Here is a 23,984-nt window from a genome sequence, read left to right as displayed (position 1 = left end):
GGAGATTGGTTTGTCCCCCTCGACATGAAGGACTTTACTTCCATGTCGCAATTTACCCCCTCACAGCGCCTCGTTCTTTCTAGTCAACAAAGACTACTACCAGTTCGCGTGTTACCTTCTGACTTCACACGACCGACGGGTGTTACAAAGTGCATGGCAGTGGCAGCAGAGGTGAGTAACCGTCTTGTCCTGACTCCCACCCAGCTTCTCACACCCTGAAGACATGGGTGGTGACCGTGCGGTTGCACCCTCACCTCCAGTGGGGTGAAGGCCCCAGGGACCCGCCAACCCCCCCTCCCCCGCAGAGCGGCGCTGGCAGGAGGCACTGAACCCTGGCTGTCCCCAGCAGCGACCCTGGGGGGCAGACAGGCCCCCAGCGGAAAGGCTTGAGTGTGATGGGGGGGCCGTTTGTGGTGGGGTCATGGCGGGAACCACCATGAAATATTCATAGCCCTGCTGGATGCCTGGCACAGAGCCCAGCCAGCTAGGCCCTGGCAGGAGAGACCGAGATGCCAGCGTAGCTTCCCGGGCCTTGGCACGCAACATGGCACAGTCCGCCTGTCCAACTCCTCAGCAAGGGGGACTGGGCACCCCCATAGCACCACTGCAGGCCCTTGTCCTGCACCATGGGAGCCAGCTGTGTGCTGTGCCCCGGCTGTACGCACCCCCGGGGCACAGCACACAGCAACCCCCCCGTTCCCCCAGACCGCCCCCTGGACTCCCCTCTCACCCAGCCGCCTGGCCTTATGCCCACAGGACCCCATCCTTCTGCTGTTGCTGCAGAGGGAGACAGAGCCCTGCTGGCGGGGGTAGGTGGGGGGCAGATAGGAACCGCAACCTGCAGAGCTGCTGGTGCCCCCCTCCGCCGAACCAAGCAACCAGCCAGCCAGGAGTGCAGGGAACGTGGGCCAGGGGTTTATTGATCAGCCCTTGGGTCACTCGGGGAACACACGAGCCAGCCAGCACGGGTGGCAGCAGGGCGGGATTCCAGGGCTGGAGAGGAGATTCCTGTGCAGTGAGGGGTCTCTGAGGGGGCAAGTACCCCAAGCCCCGGACTCAGGCGTTTCTCTGCGCGGGGGGCACGTACTCCAGGCCCAGGAGCTGGAAGATTTCTTCTTCGGACGCAGCAGGTAAAAAGAGGTTCTGGAAGGAAAGAAACCAGCGCCCGAGCTGAGAGCAGCTCCCCGGGGTGATCACAGCTCACAGGGCAGACGCGGGGGGGTCCTTACACGGCAGCTGGAGCCGGGCTAATGCAGACCCTGCCACCGCACTGCTCAGCCCACCACACCGACATCCCGCCCCGGAGCCACCATGTGCCGCCCGCTCCCCGTGCCTCATTGCCGCTGGGGCTGTGCCAGGGGAGTTCAGCACTGTGCAGGGAAAGCCACTCTGATTGGCTGCCTTCCCCACTGCCCCACCTTCTGGGGAAGGGCAGCCAATCAGGATGGTTACAGGAGGCAGGCAGAGCTCTGCAAGCTATAGGAGTAGTTTGGCAGGGGGAGGGGAACAGCTGGCATCATTCTGCGGAGGAGGGGGATAGAGTTAATGAATGGGAACATCAGGGGTAGGGAGCAGCTGGGGGGGCCAGAATCTGTGTCTGTCCCGGCGAGCACCGGCCATGGCCACCGTCACCCCCCTCGCGCTGTAAGCCACACAGCACCAGCCACACAAAACTCTCCCACTCCACATGCTGGGGGGTCCCCAACCTTCAGATGATCCACAAACCACACGCACCCCGCGCTTTCCTGGGGCTAGTGCTTCCTGCGCTGTCAGTTCAGCCGCGCTGGGGCTACCCTGGGCGTACCGGGGCTGCTGCCGCCTTGGGCCGGGCGAGAGGGACCTTGGGTTCCGCTGCCCCCCCGAGATCGGGGACCCTCCATCCAGACCTGTCAATCGCTGGGCTGCCCGCACCTGGGGAGTTGGTTCATGCCAGGCACAGCAGGGAGCGGACGTCTGGGAGAGGACAGTGCCAGGGTATGCAGGGGTCGTAGGTAGGGCCCAGCACCTTGGTGCCCCTCAGGAGGGGTAGCAAGGGCCTGGGGAGCCCTCCTGCAGAGCAAAGGGTGCAACCGCCTGCCTTGGGGAGGGCTCCTGTGGGGGCCAGGTCTCTGCAGGCACGTCACCACCAGGGGGCAGGATCAAACCCCAGACAAGGCTTCCCCGGACCCCCGTCCATTCAGCCCCACGTCCCCATCCACGTGCAGAGTCCTACCTGCCTGGTGTCGTACAGGGTGTGGCTGTTCAGGACCATCCTCCTCTCATGGCCGGCAAAGCGCCGGAGCTCGCGCTCGAAGTGCTGGGGAGAAGGGCGCAGAGCACGGAGTTAGCGCCGGTCACTCCGGCAGGCCGAGGGACTCGGAGCCTGAGTTCAGGGCCCCAAGTGTCTGGTTCAGACCCAGCTGGGAAGTGCTGACCCAGGTTCAGATCTCGGCTCCCCTGCACGTGGGGCGTCTGGACTCAGGGGGTGTTTGGCCCATTGGAAAGGACTGCTTGGATCCGGATTCAGAGCTCAGCATGGGCAGGGCAGGGATCTAACCCCCTCCCCAGGACCCTGCCGCAGGGTGGGACTGGCTCAAATCTAGAACCACCCCGGAGCGGAGCTAGGATCTAGAACCCAAAGCTTCCCCTGTAGGAGCTGGCTCATCTCTGGCACCGGCCACGCCTGGATCCGGAGGTCCAGCCCTCGCCCACGTCTCTCAGCTCCCCCTGCCCTGGGCAGTCACCTACCTGGGAGCCGGTCCAGCCGAGAAGAGCGAACGGGAACTGACTGACTGGAGCCACGACCAGGTCCACCCTGACGGCCTTCCAGCCTCGGGCAGCACCCGGGCCCCCCTGCACCTCCAGGCGGAATATGGAGAAGCACCTCTCAAATCGGTCCAGTACGTCCCTGCCCCCGGGTGCCTCGGGGCCCTCGTGGAGCGTGAAGCTGTTCTCCTGGCTGTGCTGATAGAGTATCAAACCCTGGTGGGGAGAGAGACAGACAGACAGCAGCTCAGCTGCGTGGGGCACACGTGGTATTTCCAGGGCCGCCCACACCACCCGCCTAGTGCTGACCCCAAACCACCAGCCCCCACTCTCCTCCTAGGGCCCGGGAGAGAACCCAGGCATCCTGGATCCCAGCCTCCCCTCCTCTAACCACCAGCCCCCACTCCCCTCCCAGAGCTGGGATCGCTCCCCCCCATCTGAACCCCCACATCCTGCCCTTCCCCCACCTGGCTGTCCAGCCAGCTGACGACGCGGGTCAGCAGCCCCGCCTCTCTGCCGGCCTCGGGGTGCGTGAGGAGCAGGTCGACATCGTGGCCGTGCGGCTTCCCCCTGCGGGGGAGAAACGGAAGGTCGCTCAGCAGCACATAGAGCCCAGCCCAGCAGCAGCCAGGTCAGCTCCAGCAGGGGCCCCATATGTCCCAGGGCCAGCAGGGATCTCCCGTGCCCAGGGGGTTTAAGAGGCGGGGGCCTGTCTGGTTTGGGGCTGGGATCCCCCCCTCGCACAGGCCGTGCACGCTGACGAGAGCATGGCCGCACACACGCACATGCTCCCAGTGAGACCTGACGTTGGTTCTTTCTTTGCTGTTTCCACTTGGGAGGCAGCAGGCCCCCAGCCCGTTACCGTCTGAACCCGCCAGCCAGCGTCACCGAGGCTCCGGGCAGAAATCGCTGCACAGCCTGCTGCACCATCTGGCCGATGGACTCCGCCTCGCCACGCTCCACCGGGGTGTTGAGGTCCTCATAGTGCCGCAGCCCTGCAGGAGAACCGCCGGGGCCGTCGCTCAGGATCCCAGGGCACGAGACACCGGCCGGGAGACGGCTGCAAGTTTCTCTTCCCTTCGGTCTGCCCTGAGCCCCGCTGCATGGGCCGCTCCAGCTCTGGCTGTGAGGCTGCCGGAGTCAGTGACTCGTGTCAGGAGCTAACGGCCACCACGGAAAGCTACTGGGGGCCCAAAATACTCAACTAGCCACACCCCAGGTCCAGCCCGGCTCATGTCTCCCTGCCCCAGGGGACTCGTCCCTCCCACATCTGCAGAGTCCAGGCCAGGGCGCAGAGGGCCCATGTGACAACGCCAGGCAGTGCAGGCCGGGAACAAGCCTGAGGGACCCACAGCATGTGTCCGTGTCCGTGTCCAGCAGCCTCTGGGCAGAGCCCCCGTTTGATACGTCACAGCCCGTCCTGGTGCTTCTCCTGCAGTTCCTTACCTGCCTGCTGCTGCCTGGTCAGTTTGGTGTTTCGCTCCTGCAGGTCCCCGAGCGTCCGGAGCCCCTCCTGGTACCACCGGCTGGCCGTCCTCACCCCAACCCCAAAGATCTTAGTGAACAGCTGAGGAGACAGGAGCCAGACGGTTCCAGGTGGTGCTGGCTGTGTGTGAACCGGTGCAATGTCACCCCCTAGTGGCTGCACTCGCAGCCAGGATAAAGCAGCTTCTACCAGTGGCAGCCGTGGGAGCGCTCCGTTAGCTCAGGAAACCGAGTCAGAGGAGCTGGGAGATCTGGGTGCTAGTGCCAGCTCCCCAGCAGCATTTCACGTATCTAGTAATTGCTCAGGTGTGTGTCCTGGGCCCTGTACTGCTAACGGGGATCCCACTTCAGCTCAGCTGGCATCTCTACCATATAATTAACTTGTCAATCAAACACCTTATAGCTCCAGCCTGTACCGGGAAAGTCCCTCACCGAGAGGCTGAAAAAGACACACCATGAGGTCTAGTCATGGCTGACCCCCAGTCCCATCAGGAGGGAGCCCGTCTAAGCCTTTTCAACACCATGGCCAAGGCCCATAAATCCACTGGAGCCGGCAGGTGGTTAAAGCAGCCACCAGAGGGCAGCGGGGAGCAGCCGCCGAATCCCCATCTCAGTGACCACCACATCTGAAGCCAGGCTCAGCGTGTGCCCAGCCCAGTGTGTGCCCCACGCCGGCCCCCAGCTCAACCCCCTGCACTCGGAGCTCAAGATCAAAGGGGAACCAGAGCCCCAGCTGCCCCGGGCTGGGGCCTCCAGAGATCGCCTAGCCCAGCCCCCGCTGGACCAGCCAGAGTTCCCGGGGCCAGAGGTGTGAGAGCTCAGAGGGAGCCCGTGCGGGCAGACGGGGTTGGCAGAGCCGGCAGAGCAGTGCCAACGGGGTGGAACGAAGCTCCACACAGGCGGATGAGGCGGCTCGGGGCTAGGGAGGGCGACAGAGCCTAGAGAGAGTGATAGAGATGCCGGGGGAGGCTCCCAGGGGGCAAGCAACGTGATGGAGCCGGGAGAGTCGGACTCCAATATCTCTCTGAGGGCTGCAGAGTCCGAGCCAGTCCCCAGCTCCAGCCCCGCGGTGCAGGCTGGCACCACAGCCCCCTGGGACAGAACCCACCTTCCCTGCCCCACCCACCAAGCGCGAGCAGCGTGGGGCGTCAGACACTCATTCCCAGCAGCAGGGGGCAGCAGCCAGGCCTCCGTGCCGGGGCCCCAGGCCACCCCACAACAGCGCCCGGCCCAACATCCCACGAGCCCCACCCGGCTCTGGTACCTTCATAGTCCGGTACCTCTCCGACAGCTTCACTCTCTCCACCTCCACTGAGACGCCATCTTCCAGCACATCCTGCCCGAGAGAGACAGCCCTGAGCCCAGCACCTGCCCCCTCCCATGGGGCCTGAGCGGTGCCCTCAGCCCAGCCCCTCGCTGCAGGACATGACACCCTGGTGTCAACTCTGACCTGAGACAGCAGGGGGCTGCAGGTTGGGGGTGAGGGGCACTGACAAAGCTGGGGGGAGGGTCTAAGATGGCAGGGGGCTGTGGGTCGGGGGTGAGGGGCACTGGCAGAGCTGGGGGGCCAGCTGGGATGGCAGGGGGCTGTGGGTCGGGGGTGAGGGGCACTGGCAGAGCTGGGGGGCCAGCTGGGATGGCAGGGGCTATGAGTTGGGGTGAGGGGCACTGGCAGAGCTGGGAGGAGCAGGGATGGCAGGGTCTCTCTGGCTCTCTCAGGTTCAGTATCCCCAGATCAGGCCACCCCCCAGGCCTGGCTCCCGGGGGCCCTCAGGGACTAGTCTGTGGGGGGGGGTTTACCTGGATGACCCGCCGGGAGTGCTCCCCAATGCCAGGGAGAGGCCCCAGCTCCTTCAGGGCGCTGAGCCGGCCGGGCAGGGCCTTCAGCACCGAGGCTGCCCTGGTGAACGCCAGGCTGCGCCCCTCACTGCCGCTGAAACCCGCCTCCTCCGCCAGGGTCTCCAGTGCCTCCTGGGACAGAGCAGAGTCACGTCCCGTTGGGCACCAGGAACTGGAGCTCAGCCCCTGGGCAGTCAGGGGAACCCCAAGTGCCTCTGAGCGCCCCCAGGACCAATCCCCTCCCCCAGCTTCAACTCCCGCCTCCCCTGCCTGTACTGCCCCAGCTCCCACCTCCAGAACATGCCCCCTCAACCGCCCAGGAGTCCTGGGGTCCCAGCCCCTCCCCGGCCGGCAGCCTGTACCGTCAGCAGCTGGTTGCTGTGGAGAAGCGGGGTCCGGCGCTGGCAGGCATACGGTGCCATCTGCTGCCCGAGCGGAGCCAGCGTGGTCACCTGGGGAGGGGAGCCAGGGGGGGAGGGATCAGTGCCAGGAACCCAGGAGACCCTCACCCTGCCCAACACCCAGCATTTCCCATCTCCCCTTCCTGCTCAGGGGCCAGGAGCGCCTCATACCCAGCCCCCGCACTGCTCCCCACAGTGCCCCCTGCTGGGCTACTCTTGTCTGTGCCCTCACTATGGGATCCCCCCACCCCATTCCCTGGCTCCCCCCGGCCCAGCTCACCCTGAGGCGGTGCCGGGACTCGATCTCCACGGGCCGCCCGGCCCCCATACTCTCCGTGAACCAGCTGATGTCCAGCAGGGCGGGGTCCCCCCCGGCACCGCACTCCTCCCGCTGCTGCTCCAGCCACCGGGCCACCTCGTCCCCCGAGTTCTGCTCCGACACCACATGGGTCACCGCGGCGCTGGGGAGCCGCCACCGGGCGGGGGAGAAAGGGGGTGTCAGGCTGGGACCCCAGGAGGGAACGGGGGAGCGATGCGAGTCTGGGGGGCTCAGAATAGGACAGAGCATGGCTCCACTTACCCCAGCCCTGGGCTCCCCACAGCTCTGCCGGTGCCCCTCACTCCCGACCCGCAGCCCCTGCTGTCCCAGCCTTGGGATCTCATGGGGAAGGAAGAGACCCAGTAGGTTTTTCCAAACACCTCTCAGTACCAGATGAGGGGGATCCAACCCACCTGGACCCATCAGCGCCTTGCCCAGACTCAGTTGGATCCATTAGGTGCCACACCAGACCTGGTGTCCCAACCAAGCCACATCCCCCTCCCGTGTCACCCCATTCAGCCCGGGGCAGATCAGGCCAGGGGTGGCGCCGGCCAAGCCTGGTGCCATCAGGGTGCCCCTCCGCTCTGGGCCCCAGCAACCCTGGGTTGGGGGAGGGGGATGATGGATGATACCAATGAGTGAGCGGGACAAGGGGCACAGCCGGGGCCACCCGGCCCGTATGGGCTTTACCAGGCCTTGGAGTCACAGGTGCCTTGTCCTGCCCAGCTGCTCTCCCTGGGCTACAGAGGGCTGGGGGGCTGCAAGGGGTCAACAAGGTGAGGCTGTGGGGGGCTGGCAACAGCCCTGGGGTCTATGGGCGTTGCCCCATCTCCCCCTCGGCCCGGGGCGGCTGATCCCTCTCACCTGTAGGCCCCGTCCACGCGGAAGCCCTTGGCCCGGGCCAGCTGGGTGAGGAAGGCCCGGCGGCTGGCCCCCATCCGCTTCTCCACCAGGCACAGCACCACGGTGGGGAAGCGCCCAGCGCCCGGGGGCCCGTTCGATGGGGATGGGGCCCTTCGCCTCCTCTTCAGGGGCACCAGGGCCATGGCCAGCGGGACCCCGGGCCGGCCAGGCAGGGAGCTGGGGGGACACGAGGGGGGGTGTCAGTGACAGTGTCACAGCAGGGCCCCCCGGAAGCTCAGCACGGTCAGGGAGTAGGGCAGAGGCAGGCCGGGGCTGTGGGGAACAGGTGGGTTATGGGGCTGGGGGGGTTATAAGGGGAGCTCTGGGGGAAGGGGATTGCATGGGGGTTTATGGGGGGCTGGAGCAGGGGCTGGGGGCTATATGGGGAGGAGTGGGCTGGGGCAATGGGAGGGGACGGGGTCCTGTCTGCCCCTCCCCCGGCCAAACTTCCCCAGCTCAGAAGCGCCGCGTGAGCTTGAAGCGGAAAAGCCCCCGCCCCACGTGGGTCAGGGACGGGCGAAGCCACGCCCCGTATGCAAATATAGGGTGCCAGGTGCGAGCCCGGGCCGCTGCTTCCCCTGCGCCCCTCCCCCCGTCAGGGGCGGGGCCTGGGGCGGGGCTTGCCAGGGGGCGGGGCCGGGGCATGTGGTGATTTGTGCAATTGCAACTCTCATATGACCGGCAAAGTTGCGCTTCCTGAAAGTGCGCTGAGGGCTGGGCAGGGGGCAGAGGGCTCGGGGCCGTGCAGCCAGCGGGGCGCAGCCCAGCCATGGGGCACCCGGCGAGCTGGGCTGCCCTGCTGGTGCTGAGCGCAGCCTGGCAGCTGGTGCTGGGGGGCGCAGCAGGAGGGGGCCGGCGGAGCCCTCACAACATCGTGCTGATCCTGACCGATGACCAGGACACGGAGATCGGTGGCATGGTAAGTGCCCGGGGCCGCCAGCCCCTCCCCAGCCATAGGGAGCGGGCACCGTTACCCAGGCCTCGCTGCCAGAGCCACCCATGTGCTCCCCGTGTCATGGGCCCTGTAACACGGTCACACATGCCGCGGTCCCGTCCATGCTGCCAGAGCCACCCATGTGCTCCCCGTGTCACGGGCCCTGTAACACGGTCACACATGCCGCGGTCCCATCCATGCTGCCAGAGTCACCCGTGTACTCCCCATGTCACGGGCCCTGTAACATGGTCACACATGCCACGGTCCCATCCATGCTGCCAGAGCCACCCGTGTGCTCCCCGTGTCATGGGCCCTGTAACATGGTCACACATGCCACGGTCCCGTCCATGCTGCCGGAGCCACTCGTGTGCTCCCCGTCTCACGGCCCCTGTTGCACTGATCACTCAGCCATGGCATGGTCTCATAGTTGCCCCCCTTTGCAAAGGATCAGTGGCTTCCAGACCCCTGTGAGAGCTGGTGGGACCCCTCTTATGAGCTAAGACTGGGGGTGCAGCTGACACGGTTCTATCCATGCTGCTAGATAGAGCCATGTTCCACCCACGTCACAGGCCCAGGGGGCACTGATCGGGGCCCAGCACCGGCCCAGCCCCTCTGCATGGCCACGCCATGGCTTAGGCGTGTCACGGGCCCTTGGGGACACAGTAAACACAATGCTACTGCCTGGCCCACCGGCTGGCTACACCGCCCACCCCTGCCACAGTGGGACTGCCTGGCCCAGCCATGCCTACTTCCCCTGCCGCAGTGGGACTGACCCAGATAGTGCCAAACTTCCCCTAGACAGGAGCCAGGGAGCTAGGAGAGCTGGGTTCTAATCCCGCCTCTGCCAGTGGTTTTGGGCAAGTTACTTCATCGCCCCGGCTCGGTTTCCCCTCTCACCTGTTCAGACTGTGAGCTCTTCAGGGTGGGGCTGTCTCCCAGAGGGGGGCTGTGTCCGTCCTAATCCCAGTCAGGGCGCCGGTCCCAGCCTGACAGTTGTTTCAAGTCGCTGGTGTGTGACAGGAGCTGGGGTGTTTGGCGCGTTCTGTGCAGCTGCGCAGGGTTTATTTAACGCGTGGTTAACCCCGAAGCAGCTGACGGTTCAAACTCGGAGCTGGCGGCTCTGCTGATCCGGGGGGAGGGGGCAGGGGGTCGCCCCTGTTTGGAAGAAAAGCAGGGTCTGAATTACTCTCCAAAGCGTGGTGCTCCGTGTGGGCGTGTGGTGGGGTCCGTCTGCCCCAGGAAGGCACGGAAATCCTGCAGCTGGGTGGGGTTGATGACTGACCGTCAGTGGCATGCTTGGGAGCTTCGGCATGATGGAGTGAGGGGGCTGTCCAACCGTCGTGGTGGGAATGGCGGGTCTCATGGTTAACCTCATAGCCCCCCTAGAGACCTGGTGTTTGATCCCAGCCCAGCCACTGAGCAATCCTGGGCAAGTCACTTCCCCGTCATGTGCCTCAGTTTCCCCTTGGCAGGCAGCTGATGGTTGCTAATCCATGAGCAAATGTCTGTGAGCAGTTCGGGGCTAGCAGTGCAGAGCCACTCCCAGGTTCACTGGAGCGTCGACAGAGGCTTCTGGAATTCGCGCTCTGCGGCGTTGGAGGGCGGGAAATTGCCCCTCTGAGTTAAAGACACCTGGAATTCCCCCCCGGCTTTGTGCCTAGCCATTGGCCCCCTCACCCGGACACTGTCACCTGGGGCTCTCAAAGGTGGGTCAGTATCGTTATCCCCATGTTACAGAAGGGAAACTGAGGCACAAAGAGGGACTGGGCTGTGGACTTGTACAGTAAGTCAGTGAAAGAGCTGTGAACCCAGGCATCCTGGCTCCCAACCCCCTACTCTAAGCACTAGACCCCACTCCCATATGCTCGGGGGATGTAAACACCCTCAGTTGGTGGCACCCATCACTCGTGACCCAGGCAGCACAACACGCGCCGCTTCCTCCTTCCACTTCTGGTTCTGCTCCTGGGCTCCCAGGGCCGAGCTAGCTGAACTCCGAGGGGAAGCACCCGGTGTCCTGCCCTCTGGGACGGGAGCCTTCCCCCGGGTCCAGCTGAGCCAGAGCCCGTCTGGGAGCTGCAGGGAGTGTGGCTGATCCGGGGCGCTGTGTGTCAGGTCACCTCTACGCCGGGCGATCAAACATTAACCCTTCGGGCGTTGCCCTGCCCTCACTGCCGCTCCAGCCTGGCTGCTCCACCCCCTTAACACCGCCTACATCTCTGGAGGCCAGAGCGCAAGGGGACGTGCGGGAGGGACCGATCCTGCCCCGGGCGCCGCAGGGTGCAGCTGTGCTGGGTGACACCAGCTGAGGCTCTGCCCCCTGATCTCTAGTCCTAGGGGGCTGTGACGCCTGGGTCATGTAGGGGCGTGTACGCGATTCTCTCACCTTGGCACCTTACGCACTTTGCTCCGAGGCCCCGATCCTACACTGAGCAGCCGCGTGGGGCTCGGTGCCAGAGCATGGTCGGCTAGTGGAGATCCGATTGCTGGGTGGGCGCCGGGTGCGATCCAGAGGTGCCAGGTGTGTGGGCTGGGGGTTAGAGCAGGGGAGAGCAGCCTTGGGGGAGCAGCAGTCACCCCCCTCCTCTCTCACCTTCAGCCCCTCTGGGTTGGCGCGTGATGAGGCCAGCTTCGAGCCCCGGGGCCAGGGTCTGATTCTGGTGCACTGCCCTCGGGGTGAATCACAAGTGACAGCCCGGGAATCAATGGAGCAGAGCCAGTGGGGGAAGGGAATTGCACTCCAAGGACCAGGCAGGGAACAGTGGCTGGGCCGAAGTCGGATCTTTTTTTTGGAGTCGGATTTGGATCCCAGTGTCAATCTGAAGTGACTCTGGATGTAGCCCAGTCTGGGCTCTGAGCCCGCCCTGCCCTCAGAGCTGCTGTTTAGTATTGCCCTCATCACGCGCCTCCAGAGCCAGCCTTGTGCAACCCCTGCCCTTCCCACTGTGCAAACGCTGGGCTGAGCAGAGGGGTCAAGAGATCAGCCCCGGCCCTCATCTTCCCCCCGAGCTCTCTGGCGGTGTCCCGGCTCCACAGGGGAGCTCTCCACGACTCTGGAACAGTCGCTGCAGGACCCCCTCCATGTGTCAGCCCCCGCAGGGTCACAACCTCACTGGGGCCAGCTCCTCAACTTCCCCGCACCCTGGGACTGACCCCCGGAGCCGTCAGCACCCCTGGGTCACAGCACAAGCTCCCTGCAGCGAGTCAAATCCCCTGGGTTGGAACCTGAGGGAGACTTGTACCCCCAAAGGGAGCACTGCACCCCTCCTTCCCTAGACTGCGGTCCCGCTCAGCCAGCGCAGCAGAAGCAGTCGGGTTTATTAGATGTCTGGAACACAAGGTAGAAAGTCCTTGGTTAGCAGAGGGAGCAGAAAGTGACAGCCTGGTCCAGCAGGGTCAGCCCAGAGCCCTCTGCCTGCCCCTTCCTTGGTGCCAGTCCAGGAGAGACGCCTGCTTCCCGCGGCTCCGTACTTAACACCCCCACCTGGCCCCTCCGCAGCCCTTTGCTCTCCAGCTGCTCCCACCCAGCTGACTTCCTGCAACGGGGAGGGAGGGTCGGTCCATGCCTTAGTTGCTAAGTACCATATGTCCAGGGAATTGGAGTGATCATTGTCCTTTTGGGCTCTCCATGGGCCTAGGCCCCAGCCAGCCAGGGGTCAGTCACGCCTGGATCTCTGCAAACAACCTTTTCCCACCACCTAGTAACCATGCAGCACATGAGGAAACTGAGGCACATACACTATCCATGCAAAATATGAAAAATTCCCACTTTGTCATGGGGAGATTCCCTTTTCCAGATGTGTCTTTCTCTGCTCTGGTATGTCAGCCCCCCCTGTGCCATGGATTTCAGTGGAGGTCAAAGCCCAGGCCCTCAGTGGTAAAGCATCTACCCTTTGAGCTAGCTGCTAATTAGCTGATAGCAGTAGTAGGTTGTTATCCTCCTGCAACTGGGGCAGAACAGCCCCAGTTGCACTCACCTGGCAGCCACATGTGCTTTAGTCAGACAGAGGTTTTGGGGCTCAGGGCAAGGTTGTCTGGCCTGTGACCAAGGGGCCCAGCCAAGTCTGGCCTTAAACTCTACAGATCATGAGGGTTCCTAAAGCACAAATGATATACACCAAGCGTCTCTGAAATGCAGCCAGCTCTGGGGCAGAGTGTAACAGACAGAGATGCCTAGGGAAAGCCTGAGCATTCCAAAATACCCAGGGGTGTCTCAGAGCTCTCAGGTTTAAGGTCTTTCTCCTTTAACGATTCCACATTTATTGCTAACCCTAATTGCCATGTTCTATTGTGAGTTGTTCTTTATACAGCACCATGCGGTGGGGGGAGGGTGATGCCAGGTTCCTAAGCAACTGACAGTCAAAGTGACACTTTCCAGAGCAAAGGGTAGCTCCAGAGGAATCACTCCAGTGAATCAGACCAGGGTCCATCTGGCCTAGCTTCAAGGAGCCACTTGTAGAGTAAATTCCTTCCTGACCAAGCTGGGCGGGGTTGCCAGGGCTTTGGGGGACAGGATAAAAATTCAAAATGATCTGGACAAACTGGAGAAATGGTCTGAAGTAACTAGGATGAAATTCAATAAGGACAAATGCGAAGTGCTCCGCTTAGGAAGGAACAACCAGTTGCGCACACACACAAAATGGGCAATGACTGCCTAGGAAGGAGTCCTGCAGAAAGGGATCTAGAGGTCATAGCAGATCACAAGCTAAATATGAGTCAACAGTGTAATGCTGCTGCAAAAAAAGCGAATATCATTCTAGGCTGGATTAGCAGGAATGTTGTAAGCAAGACACGAGAAGCAATTCTGCTCTACTCCACGCTGACTAGGCCTCAGCTGGAGCATTGTGTCCAGTTCTGGGTGCCACATTCCAGGAAAGATGTGGACAAATTAGAGAAAGTCCAGAGAAGAGCAACACAAATTATTAAAAGTCTAGAAAACGTGACTTATGAGGGAAGATTGACAAAATTGGGTTTGTTAAGTCTGGAGAAAAGAAGACCGAGAGGGGACATGATAACAGTTTTCAAGTACCTAAAAGGTTGTTACAAGGAGGAGGGAGAAAAATTGTTCTTAACCTCTGAGGACAGGACAAGAAGCAATGGGCTTAAACTGCAGCAAGGGAGGTTTACGTTGGACATTAGGAAAAATTTCCAAACTGTCAGGGTGGTTAAGCCCTGGAATAAACTGCCCAGGGAGGTTGTGGAATCTCCATCATTAGTGATTTTTAAGAGCAGGCTGGACAAACACCTGTCAGGGATGGTCTAGTCTAGATAATACTCAGTCCTGCCATAAGTGCCAGGGAGCAGACTAGATACCTCTTGAGGTCCCTTCCAGTTCTGTGATTCTATGAGCCCTGGCAGTTAGTGGCTATCTATGGCTATTTCATAGATTCATGAACTGTGCTGCTATTATGGAAGAGGGGGATGGGAGCATCTGATTCCCCTTCTCTAGTCTTTCCACTATTTTATATGCCTCTCTCGCCTCCGTACGGACTGGTCCATATGTTCCCTATCTCCCTGAAGGGGCAGGCTTTGTTCTGTCCCTGCCACGTTGGGTTCTGTGTCTCCTTACAGACTCCGATGAAGAAGACGCAAGTCCTGATCGGCCAGGCGGGTGTCTCCTTCCCCAATGCGGTGAGTGCCATGGCGCTGTGGGGACTGGCCTGGGACATGCACACCGGAGACTGGGCAAACTGGCCCCCTTGTGGGCCACACTGCATGTGCCACGGCCGGGCCACGCATGGCTCTTCCTCTGCTCTCCTGTCCATTCGGGGCAGGGGGACTGGCCGGGGATGGGGACAGAGCCAGAGAGCTGCCCCAGGAGCGGAGACCACAGGAAGCGGGAGCCCAGACAGCGCTAGGGGGGCAGACGGGCTCCCTGGCACTGGAGGTCAGAGCCACTGGGGGGCTCTGAGAGGGGTTTCCCCTGTGGCCGCATGGCTGGGGGTGCCCCCAGCCAAGCACCCACTCGAGGTCTTATGACCCAAAGGCCTGGTATGTCCCAGAGGGAACCCCCCACCCCCGTTTTCAGAGGCCCAGGAGTGTCCTGGCTGCATGACCAGAGCCCTCTGCACTGCCTGCACCCGGGGGGGCCCTGCCAGCCCTCAGCCACATGTCTGGGACAGCAGCCTTTGCCCTACACTGCCTGGCACTGATGCCAGGAAGGAGAGCGGGGGACAGGCTGCCCCTCCTGGGCCGGGAGATGCGCCTGAAGACCCCGGGGTTGGGGATGCCGCTGGGGGCCAGGGCTGAACGTTCGTCTCTTGCCCAGTTCACAGTCACGCCCCTGTGCTGCCCCAGCCGCAGCAGCCTCCTGAGCGGGCGCTACCCCCACAACCACCTGGTGAGGAACAACTCCCTGGAGGGCAACTGCAGCAGCCCGGCCTGGCAGAAGAGCCAGGAGCCACTGGCCTTCCCCAGCTACCTGCAGAGGCAGGGCTACCAGACCTTCTACGCTGGCAAATACCTCAACCAGGTAACGGGGCACCCCCTGCTGGGGCCGAGAGACCTCGCTGAGTGACATAGGGCAGGCCAGGGCCAGAGTGCTCTACCTGGGCAGGGAGTGGGGCTAGTGGTCAGAGCAGGGAGGCTGGGAGCCAGGATGCCTGGGTTCTATCCCCAGCTCTGGGAGGGGAGTGGAGTCTAATGGTTAGAGCAGGGGGGCTGGAAGACCCTAGACTGAGCCTGCTTGAGATGGAGAGTCCTTGGGGTGTGGGGAGTTTGCCGCCTGCCGCCTCTGTTACGGGTGGGGCTGGCTCGGCAGGGGCTGTGGCTGGCCATGCCCTGGGAACACCTCCCCACTGCAGCCCGGGCGGCTGGCAGGGGATCCCAGGGCCCAGCTCCAGGGGAAGGCAGGGGCCACTTTCCGGTTTGAACACCCTGGGACTTGCAGCCGCTGAGCCAATGGGATTTTTGCCACTGATTTCAGTGTGTTCAGGATCTGGCCTGGTACCAACAGGATATTGCTATTTGGGGCAGAGGGAGCAGCCAGAAGCTCCCCGGCACCTCCCATCGTCCAGGCGCAGTATACGGCCCCAGCCAGCCCCCGCGAGAGCCAGCCAGGGGCTTCTGAGCTGACTGTCTCACGGGACTGGGGGGCTGGGTGGAGGCCGAATTGAGAGAGCTGTGCAGCAAGAGGGATGAGCCCAGGGCTGGGCGCTGGACCAGGGTTGCCTCCTAAGGGCTCTTTAGTGGCGAGGAGCCTGGGGGCTGGGAGCCAGGACTCCTGGGTTCCATGCCAGGCTAATGTTTAGAGCAGGGGGCGTCAGGACGCCTGGGTTCTACTCCCAGCTCTGCCGCTGACCGCATGTGCGAGATTGCACATAGCACAGGCATCTCTGCCTCAGTTTCCCCCGTGAAACATGAGGCTAGTGACCCAGCCCTGCCTCAGGAGCTGAGCCATGAGGGTAAATGGATCCACCTTTGGGAGGCTGAGGGACGCTGTGTGGATGGGGCCATAGAGGTGTCTGGGTGGACTCCCTGTGCATTGAACCAGCAGGCCAATGGCCCCGGGCTGTGCTTGGCTGCTGGGGCTCCTCCATTGCTGGGCGGGGGCGGGGGCCGCAGAGACAGGAGCTTGCTTGGTTTCCTTTGTCCTCTGAGCAGTGAGCGTGTGTAACCAGGGCCTCTCCCCCTTTGCAGTACGGACACCCCGCGGCTGGGGGCGTCCAGCATGTGCCCCTGGGCTGGACCTACTGGAATGGCCTGGTGAGTGTCAGCTCTGTCCCCGGCAGCCTTCGGGCTGCGGCTAGCGGATTGCTCTGACCTAGGGAGGCCTGGGAATTGCTGGGGACCCTGGGCAGGGCTCCTGCTCCGAGTCTGGGGAGGTGGATGGTGGCCCCCAGTCAACCCAGTCTGTAACCTCGGGGTTGGGGGGACCCAGGACTGAGCCCCGGCCAGGAGCCAAGGTGACGGGCTGCGGAGGCTTAGCCCAGATCTGTTCTCTGCCCCGAAGAGCTCCCAGCCTGCGTGACAAGATGTGGGCGGAACCCAGGGGGCTGGGGGGCGGAGGGTGAGGAGAGGAGGAGCAAGTGCCTCTCTGGTGTCTCCCTCCCCCATCAGGATTCTCCTTCCTGCCCTGCTGCAGCATCCCTGTGCTCACTGTCAGACCAGCTGCCATGCGTCACCCCAGAAGTGGCCGCACTGTGGTTGCATGGGGCGGGGTGAGCCCCTCTGTGTAACAGCCAGTCTCCCCACCCCAGGGTGCGTGCGCGAGTGGGCGAAGGAGTGGGGTCTGCGGGTAGGCTGGGTGCGGCTGACCCCTTGGACTGCCCTGCAGGTAGGGAATTCCCGCTATTATAACTACACCCTGTCGGCGAACGGGCGAGAGGAGCAGCACGGGCAGAGCTACCAGGACGACTACCTCACGGATCTCATTGTGAGTCTCTGCCCGGCACCCGCTTGGCAGCCCAGCCAAGCTCTCACACTGACCTCGGCAGGGGCTCGGAGCTGGGCCTGGTCGGGGGCCTGTCATTCCCACCCAGGATTTCTGCTTCAAACTGGGGCTCCTCAGCTGGGCGTGGGGCCGACCAGGGGATGACCGAGTCGCCGAGGTGAGGGGGCATGAAAACGGCACAGGAGATCCCGGCGTGCAGGAGGCCAGCTAGGGCTGTCTGCAGTCAGTGTCCCGGTCTGGTCGCCCCACCCCCATCCCGGTACCGTGAATCCCAGAGAAGGGCTGTAAGGAGCCAAACTTAGCAGGGGGATCTGGAGAGCTGGGGGCTGTGAACACCTCGGGGGAGACTGCCAGCGTGGGGCACGGGCACAGGGCCACATGGGGGTAAACGGGCGAGGGTCCAGGAGGCTGTGGTGCATCATGGGAGATGTAGTCCGATCGGGGAGCCCAGCCCATGGGGAGGATAGGTGCCTCAACTGTAGCTCCCAGGAGGTACCGCAGTGGCATCGCCCGTGGGCAATATTCCCCATTTCAGCTTTTTGACGAAACTTGACATTTCCTAGGAACGCCCCGTCCCCCGCACTCCTCCCACCCCCTTCCCCACCTCTGCCCCTTGCAGCCCTGAGCCCCCTTCCCCACCCCATTGTCTCTCCCAGCCCTGCCCCACCCCACCCGCCTCTCATGGCTGCCCAGTAGGGGCGGGGGAGGCCTCCTCAGAACCCCATTGATCCCTGGCTGGAGCAGGTGCTGTGGGGTGACACAAGCCTCCCCCCACAGCTCCGCCCCGCCCCCACTAGTCCACAGCTCTCCACCTCCATCCCCTCCCTGGGTGGGTCCATCTGTCTGGCCCCCAGGGTGTTGTCCTCCCTCCCCCCAAGAGAGGTCTCTGCCCTCCTGCCTGCAGACCAACCGGAGCCTGGAGTTCCTGCAGAAGTGGTCCCACCCACCCTTCCTGATGGTGTTGGCCCCGCCTGCCGCCCACTCCCCATGGACCGCGGCGCCAGGCTACGCCACGGCCTACAGCACCACCAAGGCGCCCCGCAATGGCAGTTTCAACGTCCACGGCAAGGTGAGTGAGGACGAGGTGCCCGCCATGCACCGTGCCAGCACCCCGCAGCCCTGCCGGTCCCATGCTGGGCCGGGGTGGGGGTGGGGTCTCTCCCCTGGCGTGGCTGATGCCCCATCAGGCAAATAGCTGCTGTCATGGGGGGCCGTGGGCTAGTGGTGTGATCATGGGGCTGGGCACCAGGAGCCCACGCTCTCTTCTCCAGCCCTGTCCCCAGCACTGCAGCCATGCAGTCCTCTGTGCTGTGATGCCCCCTCGGGGCAGATGAGGTCATGGGGGGAGGGAGGGCTGAGCTGGCCCTGCGGGGACTTAGCCTCATTCCCAGGCTGCGCCCTGGGCTGGGGAGTCGGAGATACTCCCCCCATGACCCCCCCTTCCGATTGCAGGACAAGCACTGGCTGGTGAGACAGGCCAGGAGTCCCATGGCCAACACGTCCATCGAGTTCCTGGACAAGGCCTACAGGGAGAGGTGAGGGGGCTGCACCCCACAGGGGGGTCAAAGGGAGCCCAGTGCAGCACAGGTCAGAGCCAGAGGCAGCTGAGCTGGCTGGGAGGGGGCAGGGTGGGGAGACTCATTGGGGGAGGGGACTGGGAGGGTTATAGAGGGCCTGGGTGGGGGTCAGGAGATGGCCCAGGTTTCTGCCCAGGGATGGGGAGGGATGGGTGACCCTGCCTGGCTGGCGGCAGGGGGGAGGGGGGGTTGAGGATGTATGGAAGAGACTGCATTAGTCTGATCTGGGACAGGTTGGGGGGGTACCAGCCGGGGGGGGGGGCCTAGGGGGCTGAGATGGGCAGGGCTGGGATATCTGGCGGGGGGACACGGATCTGGTCTGGTCAGAGATTGGTGGCTCTAAGGGCTGAGGGACCCATGGTGGTGGTTTTGCCCCGGGGGGGCAGTGCTGGCTGGCGGCTGGAGGGAGAGGGGTCCCGGCCTGGGGTGCAGCAGCCCATGTGGGAACAGGTCCCTGGCTGGGGGCTGGGGCCAATAACCCCCGTGTGCCCGCAGGTGGCAGACTCTGCTCTCGGTGGACGACCTGGTGGAGAGAGTGGTGGGCCGGCTAAAGGCCCTGGACCTGCTGGCCAGCACCTATGTCTTCTACACCTCGGACAATGGCTACCATGCAGGTGAGCCCCCGGCCACCCTTCTGCAGGGCAGCACCTGGGCTCCCTGGAGCTGGGCCTGTGGGCTCAGCAGGGGGGGTTCCGGTTTTAGGGGTCGCTGGTTCCATCCCCGGAGCCCAGCGTCACACCAGTGCCAGGGCAGCTGAGCCCTTGGTCCTGGTGGGTGGGGTCCCCCCAGGGGGTCCCTGCAGGCAGTGCAGGAGGGGGCTGCCTGGGTGGGGGCTGGTGCTGACCACTGCCCTCCCCACAGGCCAGTTCTCGCTGCCCATCGATAAACGCCAGCTGTACGAGTTCGACATCCGGGTGCCGCTGCTGGTGCGGGGGCCGGGCATCAAAGCGAACCAGACCCGACTGGTAGGTGCCCCCCTCCCAGGGGGCAATGCTGCCACCGAGGCTCATGGGAAATCCGGGTTCCTGTGCCTCTCGGGGGTCCTTTATGTGCCCAGGGAGTTGCAGAGTCCCCTCCCTGTCCCCACGGCCCTGCCCTCCTCAGGAACCAGGACGCCTGGGTCCTGTCGGCCATGCTCAGGGTTAGTCCCTGCTCATCAAGGCCAGCCGGAGCTGGGCTGGGTGGGAGCTGGGCAGGCGGACGTGCTGGAGCCAGAGCAGGGACCAGGCCAGGGCCCGCCCTCCCTCACCAGCCCCAGGACTCATGGTGATTTGTGCCCCTCTCTCCTGCCCAGGAGCCGATCCTCAATATTGACCTGGGTCCCACGTTCCTGGACATCGCCGGCCTCAACGTCTCGCAGACCGCCATGGATGGGCAGTCCTTCCTGCCGCTGCTGGTGATGCTGCTCAGGGTGCCGGGCGGGTGCGGGGCTGGGGCGAACCTGTGGGGGGAGCTCCCGGCGACCCCAGCCTCTCCCAGCAGGGGGCGCTGTGGGGAACAGGGCAGCCGCTGGCTTTGGGGGAGCTCCCGGCAACCCCAGCAGGGGGCGCTGTGGGGAGTGGGGCTGGAGCACTAGCTGGGGGGGAGCTCCCAGCCTCTCCCAACAGGGGGTGCTGTGAGGAGCGGGGCAGCCGCTGGCTTTGGGGGGGAGCTCCCAGCAACTCCAGCAGGGGGTGCTGTGGGGAGCGGGGCAGCTGCTGGCTTGGGGGGGAGCTCCCGGCAACCCCAGCAGGGGGCGCTGTCGGGAGCGGGGCAGCTGCTGGCTTGGGGGGGAGCTCCTGGCAACCCCAGCAGGGGGCGCTGTGGGGAGCGGGGCAGCCGCTGGCTTGGGAGCTCCCAGCCTCCCAGCAGGGGCGCTGTGGGGAGCGGGGCAGCCGCTGGCTGGGGGGGGCTCCTTGCAGGGGGGCTGGTCTAACCACTGTGTGCTTGGCCCCAGGTGACGCCGGCACAACCCAGCACGTGGCGGGCGGATTTCCTGGTGCAGTACACAGGAGAGGGGTACCCGACCGCGGACCCAGCCTGCCCAGCCCTGGGCCCAGGGGTATCGGTGAGTCCGTGCAGGCTGAGCCCGTCACTGCCAGGGCCCGCGGGGGAGCAGTCAGGGCCAGGCCTCCCCTCCCCCCGCCTGTGGTGCCATGCAAAGCAGCTGATTTCCACACAATGTCATTTACAACCCCCCCCACCCCGCCCCACCTGTAGGCACCCTGCCAGGCCCTGCACAGAACCCCAGCGCCCAGGATGCTTCCTCTGGCACCTTCCCTCCCCCCTCCTTCCCCAGGGCTCTCCAGTCCCTTGTGCCCAGAGCTGGCTCCCAGCCCCTAATACATGGACTGGGCTGGCTGCAGGGCACTGGGGGCAGGGCTTGCACCCCATAAGGACAGCCTGTCACAGCTCAGCCCGGAGGGGCTGGGCCCCCCACCGTGGAGTGGTGGTCAGAAGGCCGGGGGATGGGATATCGGCGGTGGGTGGGTCTGTGGTGAAGGGGTCAGCGGGGGCAGGATAGGCTGTAACGCACTGACTGACCCCCGGCCCCCAGCAATGCTTTCCCGACTGCGTGTGCGAAGACGCCTTCAACAACACCTACGCCTGCGTCCGAGCCCTGCACCCCCACAGCCTGCAGTACTGCGAGTTCGCCGACCGCCAGGTGAGCCGGGCACCCGACGCTGCAGCCAGCCCTGTGCCCCCGGCCACAGCCCCCTAGGCCGCATGGGGCCTGGGCCTGTCCCCCGGGGCGGGAACAGGGCCGCCCAGAGAGGGGGCAAGTGGGGCAATTTTTTTAAAGTGTGGTTTTTCAGGGCCCCTGGAGCGGGGTCCTTCACTCACTCTGGGGGCCCCGGAGCATCTTCCTCTCCAGGTCTTCGGCAGCAATTCGGCGGCTGGGGGTTCTTCTGCCCCGGGACCCGCTGCTGAAGTGCCGGGTCTTCAGTGGCAATTCAGCAGTGGGGGCCCCCCGCCGCCGAAGACCCCAGGCCCCCGAATCCTCTGGATGGGGAGCCGGGCAGGGTTGGGCCTGTCCCCTGGGACGAGGAGCTGGGCAGGGCTGGTTCTGCTCCCTGTTGAGGTGAGGGGGGGAGCCGGGCAGTGCTGGGCCTGTACTGGGGCTGCCGGGGAATCCGGGGCTCCAAGGCTGTCCTGGTTCCTGCCCCCAGGGAGGCTGTTGGCTCGTTGAGCCCCCTGGTTTGCCAGGTGCTGTAAGCGGGGCTGGTGGGGTGGGGGCTCCCCAGGCCCCGCCCTGCTCCCCACTGACTGGTGCGGCTCCTGCAGGCCTTCGTGGAGCTGTACAACCTGACCGCCGACCCCCACCAGCTCCACAACGTGGCCCGGAGCGTGGACCCCACCCTGCTGGAGGCTTTGAACCAGCGGCTGATCAAGCTGCAGGCCTGTGAGGGGCCCAGCTGCCGGACCTAGGGGCGCCCGCCCCCAGCTGTGCCAGGAACCCACCTGCGGGTGCCAACAACTCAGCGCACGTCAAACACCTGGGGCTGGATGGGCCCTGCCCCCCTGACCTCGGCCCCTTCACAGGCTGCCTGGAGCCCAGCGGCTGGATAAAGGGGCTCCCCCAGCCTGAACCTGGACAGGGGGCCTCAGCTGCCACCCCCCATTTGCTGCCTCCCCTAGGGCAGGAGTATTTGCCCCCAGACTCAGGCTCTGCCATCAGGGATATTTCTGTCCTCACCCATTTGTAGCTGTGCCTGCTCCACCCAGCATCCCGCCCCTCCCCTGCCTCTGGTGCCCCCTCTCTGCCCCTCCCCCGGCTCTGGAAGCTGCTGGGGTCTCTGATCTTCCCCCTGCCCTGTGACATGAAGGTGAAATAAACTCTGGTTAGTAGAAGGGGCTCGGCTGATTGTTTGCGGGTTCCTTCCTGGGGGCTCAGCCCTGCCACCCCACCTGGGCTGCTGGCAAGACATCAGATCCCCTGTGGACCTTGTCAGGGAGCAGAAACCAGCCTCCCAAGGTCCCCTGGACCCCTCCACCACCTCATTGCCCCAGCCCACATCCTGGGGGTCGGGAGGGGGCAGGAGGAAAGGGACGGGCAGATTCTGCTCCTTCCTGTCTCATAGAATATCAGGGTTGGAAGGGACCTCAGGAGGTATCTCATAGACTTTAAGGTCAGAAGGGACCATTATGGTCATCTAGTCTGACCTGCACAAAGCAGGTCACAGAATCTCACCCATCCACTCCTGTAGCAAACCCTTAGCCTATGTCTGAGTTATTGAAGTCCTCCCCTGCTCAAAGCAGGACCAACCCCAACTAAATCCCCAAATGGCCCCCTCAAGGATTGAGCTCGCCACCCTGGATTTAACAGGCCAATGCTCAAACCACTGAGCCATCCCTGTCTTGTTCCCCCCGCCCATTGCTCATGCAAATCCCCAGCACAATGCGGGTTTGTGCCCTTTGGGCCATTTGCATCAGTGCTGCTGCTGGGCTGGCAGGGCTGGTCCGTGTCTCCCAGAATGGTGAGTCCAGGGAGCGCTGGGGGATCTGGGGGTCAGAGAGCAGGGCCTGCAGGCGGGCAGCTCCATGCAGGGATGGCTTAGGGGTGTGAGCATCTTCGGGATCCCTGCCCTGGGTTCCCCCCACAGCTCTACTAGTGCCCCCCACTCCTGACCCACAGCCCCCTGCTACCCCAGCCCTGGGCTCCCCCTACCTCGGCCAGTGCCCCTCACTCCTGACCCACAGCCACTGATACCCCAACCCTGGGGATCTCCTGGGAAAGCTCCCAGCTGTTGTTACGTTTTCGCTTCCCCATAGTGATAACATCAGCTTGAGTCTCCTGCAGCCCCGGCCTCACCCCCAGGCTGAACGGTTCCACCTTGGGGGCGAGGGAGACAGGGCTGGCTCCTAGATCCAGCAAGGGATGCCGTAGTGGGTGGGGGGCGCCATGGGGAGTGGGGGTGCCATGGGGGGGAAGAGGGGGATGCTGGGGGCTGGTTCAGGGAAAGACTACCCACTGCCCCCCTCCTGCCCTGACCCCACTCTGGCTTCCTTGCAGAACATCTTCGGGAGGAGCCGCAGCCCGTGAGTAGCAGCCCCAGCTGATCCGGGCGAGGGGCAGCCCAGGGAGCACCAGCCCTTTGCCCCCTCTGGGCCCATCCCTGCCCCTGCTGGGGGATCAGTCCCTGGGGGCGGGACAGGCACGTGGGGGGCTGGGATCTGGTGACCAGACTAGGGGCTTTGTCTTATACATGCAACTATCCCCTCCCCCCCACACCCCGCCCAGAAAATGTCCTGAGTTTTCACACTTCCTGTCTGGTCAGCCTAGGCAGGGAGGGTGCAGGCAAAATGTGCGGGCAGGGGGTGATGGCATGAGGGGGCTATGTGGGGGTGGGGGTGATGTGGGCCTGGGGGCTGCATGGGGGTGATGTGGGCCGGGCGGGCTGTGCAGGGTGGT

General features: G+C 64.1%; 2 protein-coding genes across 5 annotated transcripts; one reads left to right on the top strand and one right to left on the bottom strand.

The window, feature by feature from the left end:
- Positions 1-775: 775 nt before the first annotated feature.
- On the bottom strand, positions 776-8,102 carry POLM (DNA polymerase mu). 4 transcript variants are annotated; one of them, XM_039525171.1, is made up of 11 exons: positions 7,654-8,102; positions 6,751-6,931; positions 6,432-6,521; positions 6,031-6,201; positions 5,495-5,566; positions 4,192-4,312; positions 3,608-3,740; positions 3,213-3,315; positions 2,728-2,961; positions 2,217-2,296; positions 776-1,143 (listed from the first exon to the last, which is right to left on the bottom strand). In XM_039525171.1, exons 1-11 carry the CDS (start codon positions 7,833-7,835, stop codon positions 936-938), a joined length of 1,575 nt encoding a protein of 524 aa, XP_039381105.1. In that variant the 5' UTR covers positions 7,836-8,102; the 3' UTR covers positions 776-935. The 4 variants fall into 4 exon arrangements, with proteins under 4 accessions (XP_039381105.1, XP_039381106.1, XP_039381107.1 ...); XM_039525172.1 differs by having other exon boundaries at positions 778-1,143; positions 2,213-2,296; positions 7,654-8,100; XM_039525173.1 differs by having other exon boundaries at positions 1,009-1,143; positions 2,213-2,296; positions 2,864-2,961.
- A 260-nt stretch (positions 8,103-8,362) lies between these two features.
- LOC120396633 (N-acetylglucosamine-6-sulfatase-like) lies at positions 8,363-22,419 on the top strand. Its single transcript, XM_039521658.1, has 13 exons — positions 8,363-8,611; positions 14,195-14,254; positions 14,892-15,095; positions 16,262-16,327; positions 16,899-16,997; positions 17,920-18,084; positions 18,468-18,550; positions 19,088-19,206; positions 19,454-19,557; positions 19,887-19,988; positions 20,529-20,639; positions 21,129-21,236; positions 21,857-22,419. Exons 1-13 carry the CDS (start codon positions 8,462-8,464, stop codon positions 21,998-22,000), a joined length of 1,515 nt encoding a protein of 504 aa, XP_039377592.1. The 5' UTR covers positions 8,363-8,461; the 3' UTR covers positions 22,001-22,419.
- Positions 22,420-23,984: the final 1,565 nt, after the last annotated feature.

This window comes from Mauremys reevesii, linkage group 2 (assembly GCF_016161935.1).
Source record: "Mauremys reevesii isolate NIE-2019 linkage group 2, ASM1616193v1, whole genome shotgun sequence".
Classification (NCBI taxonomy): Eukaryota; Metazoa; Chordata; order Testudines; family Geoemydidae; genus Mauremys; species Mauremys reevesii.
Note: the sequence above shows the minus strand (reverse complement) of the source record. Positions and strands in the feature narration are given on the sequence as shown.